The 2696-nt window shown below is 26.2% G+C and overlaps 1 protein-coding gene across 1 annotated transcript; it reads right to left on the reverse strand.

The window, feature by feature from the left end:
* Nucleotides 1-392: 392 nt before the first annotated feature.
* On the reverse strand, nucleotides 393-1048 carry LOC111406942 (30S ribosomal protein S31, chloroplastic-like). Its single transcript, XM_023036295.1, has 3 exons — nucleotides 868-1048; nucleotides 719-791; nucleotides 393-628 (listed from the first exon to the last, which is right to left on the reverse strand). Exons 1-3 carry the CDS (start codon nucleotides 954-956, stop codon nucleotides 473-475), a joined length of 318 nt encoding a protein of 105 aa, XP_022892063.1. The 5' UTR covers nucleotides 957-1048; the 3' UTR covers nucleotides 393-472.
* Nucleotides 1049-2696: the final 1648 nt, after the last annotated feature.

Genomic DNA, 2696 nt, shown 5'->3' on the forward strand with positions numbered 1-2696 from the left:
TCTACACATTTCATACAACTAAGACTGTTCAATCACACATTTCATCAAATTTTATTAAAATCTACTAAAATTCTGATTTTTATTTAAATCAATCTGTTATCTTTCATTCTCAATTTCTTTCTTTTTTTCATTTTTCAATTTTTTTCTTTCCAAGTAAAAAAAATTGAGAACTATAGATAACATTACATTAGCCATTTTACCCCACTTAACCGTCATTTTTTGCAAACTATTTTTTCTACGTTCTTATTTTAAATCACACATTTACATAATAAAATATTTTGTATGCAAATCTAAAACTTATCTTAGTTTTTAATCACACATTCTACTAAAAATTATTATTCAAAACCCTATTTTTCCAAATAATAGTTATCAAACGCATACTGAATATCCCATTCCATTCCAATAAACCCAAAACCAGGGAGTTTTTATCACAAATAATCAAAGCAAAATACAAATGATCTCCCAATTCTGCTCAATTAGAAAATAAAGACCCATCAATTTCAATCTTAACCACCTCTCCATCATCATATACCACCTCTCCATCATCATATCTATCTTTCCTCGGCAGCGCTGGCGGTACCGGAACCCTCGGTGGTCCTCTTCCCTTATTCTTGTTCCTTGGCCTCGCCTATGTTATAATTTTCACATTAAAAAAAAATAATTCAAAATGCTCAATGGGTACCTGGAAAAATTGGGAAAATCAATTTGAAAAGCTCACGTTGCCAAAGGAGTGATTGAAACGCTTGCCCCTAGCAGTCTTTTTGTCCCCTCTGCCACAATATACTGCAAGCCTAGAATTAAATTACCATTATTACCTTCACATATACATTCATATGCATATATAAAAAGTGTGTGAAATCGGCTTACTTAAAGGGAAGTTGAGAATGAAACAGTGAATAAGGACTGGGATTTGGATAAAGAGAGAGTGATAGATTGCGAGGCCATAGACATAGCATCCATGGGTGGTGATCCGAGTACAAGAGAAGCCATTGGAATTGAATTGAAGAACGGGAATACAGAATTTGTGGCCTCTTTTGGAGGGGAAATACATGAAAATAATCTTTTCAAAATGGTTACTTTTCCAAAATGAGCAATTTACATACCAAAAATGCCCTCCATTTAAATATTGTAACAAGGAATCATAGTATAGAAATTTTCTATTTTAGTCCTTAAATTTAAATATTGGTTGAAATTTGATAATTTTTATTTGATTTTTTTATTTATATTTTATTTGATTTAATTGATTTTTGTTCGCTCTAAGTAGTCCCCTTAATTGGTATCAGAGCCATAGAGATTATGAAAATTAAATTAAGAAAAATAGATAATTATTGGTGTTTAGAAGAAGAAAAATGTAGTTATATATTTTTAAAACCTATTCATAATAAATTAAAAATAATAATTTTGACAACAATTAAAGAACTTCCTAAAGAAATAAAGGAACAAATATTAGAAAAATTAACAATAGAAAAAATAAAAGATATTTATACATATGAAAAAATTATTAATATATATGAAGATGAAGAAAATAATTTATATTATAAAAAAAATATGAGTACAATTGATAATACTCATCAAAAACTAAATAAATTGCTTTTAAAAATGGATAAAATACAAGAAGAAATAAGAAATATAATGTTAATACCAGAAGGAATGAGAATACCAAATAATAGACAGTTAATAAAACTAAAATATGAAAGACTAAGAATATAGTTAAAGAAGAATTAGTAGATCCAGAAACAGTTGAGAGAAGATTTAGAAAAATAATAGATAAGAGAGAAGATAAAACATGCAAATTAACTTATGAGTTAGAAATAAGAAAAAATTAAGATATCAATAAGTGAATATATGGAAGAATTAAAATTATTAATAAAAATGTTAATAAATGATGTACAAGATTTGAGAAATGAAGTAAAAGAAACAATAAATGATATAAATATATTAAAAATTGAAATTAGAGAATTAAAAGAAAATAAGAATAAGGATAAGAAAATAGATAAAAAAAACTTATAGAAAGAGAAACGACTCGAATAGGAAAGAAACATATAGATAAAGAAAATATAGTAATAGAAACAGGGAGCATGGATGATGAATTTAGAAAAAATATATTACCAGAGATATTAGAAGAGGAAGAAGAATTTAGAAAAAAAAATCATTAGGAAAATTAAAAATAGAAGAAAAAGAAGATAAAAATGAATGAAGAGTTAGATTTGTTAATAGAAAATTTTGATCAATTAAGCTTAACTGATATAAGTGAATACCAAATTTTAATGAATACTGGAGGAGAACCTAATCCAGCACGAACCTCTAAACAAAAATTACATAACACAGATGAAAACTATGCACCTATATATAATAAATCATATAGACAATTCTATAATAAAGTAAGAGATAGACAACACCTAAAGGAAATAAATATAAAGATAGGTTTGAATTATATGATAATTATGATAAATCAATTAATCATGGAGGAACAAAACTAGATTTAAATTGTAAAATAGATACTAAAAAAGCCTTATTAATTTGGGCAGATTCAATGATATTATTCTTTTTATATAATAAAGATGACACATGGAAAAGTACTGAAAGGAGAATAGATTTCTTAATAGCATCATTTGAAGGAGATGTTAGAAATTGGTGGGAAGGAATAAGCAATTATACAAAAACATAAATAAAAAGAAATGTACAAACCGAAATAA

The sequence above is a fragment of the Olea europaea genome, chromosome 12, assembly GCF_002742605.1.
Source record: "Olea europaea var. sylvestris chromosome 12, O_europaea_v1, whole genome shotgun sequence".
NCBI lineage: Eukaryota > Viridiplantae > Streptophyta > Magnoliopsida > Lamiales > Oleaceae > Olea > Olea europaea.

Coding starts and splice junctions, on each gene's coding strand:
- LOC111406942 (XM_023036295.1), bottom strand. CDS start 956: ATGCTATGTCTATGGCCTCGCAATCTATCACTCTCTCTTTATCCAAAT. Junction 792..867: donor CATTCTCAACTTCCCTTTAA/GTAAGCCGATTT, acceptor ATTTAATTCTAG/GCTTGCAGTATATTGTGGCA. Junction 629..718: donor TCAATCACTCCTTTGGCAAC/GTGAGCTTTTCA, acceptor ATTATAACATAG/GCGAGGCCAAGGAACAAGAA.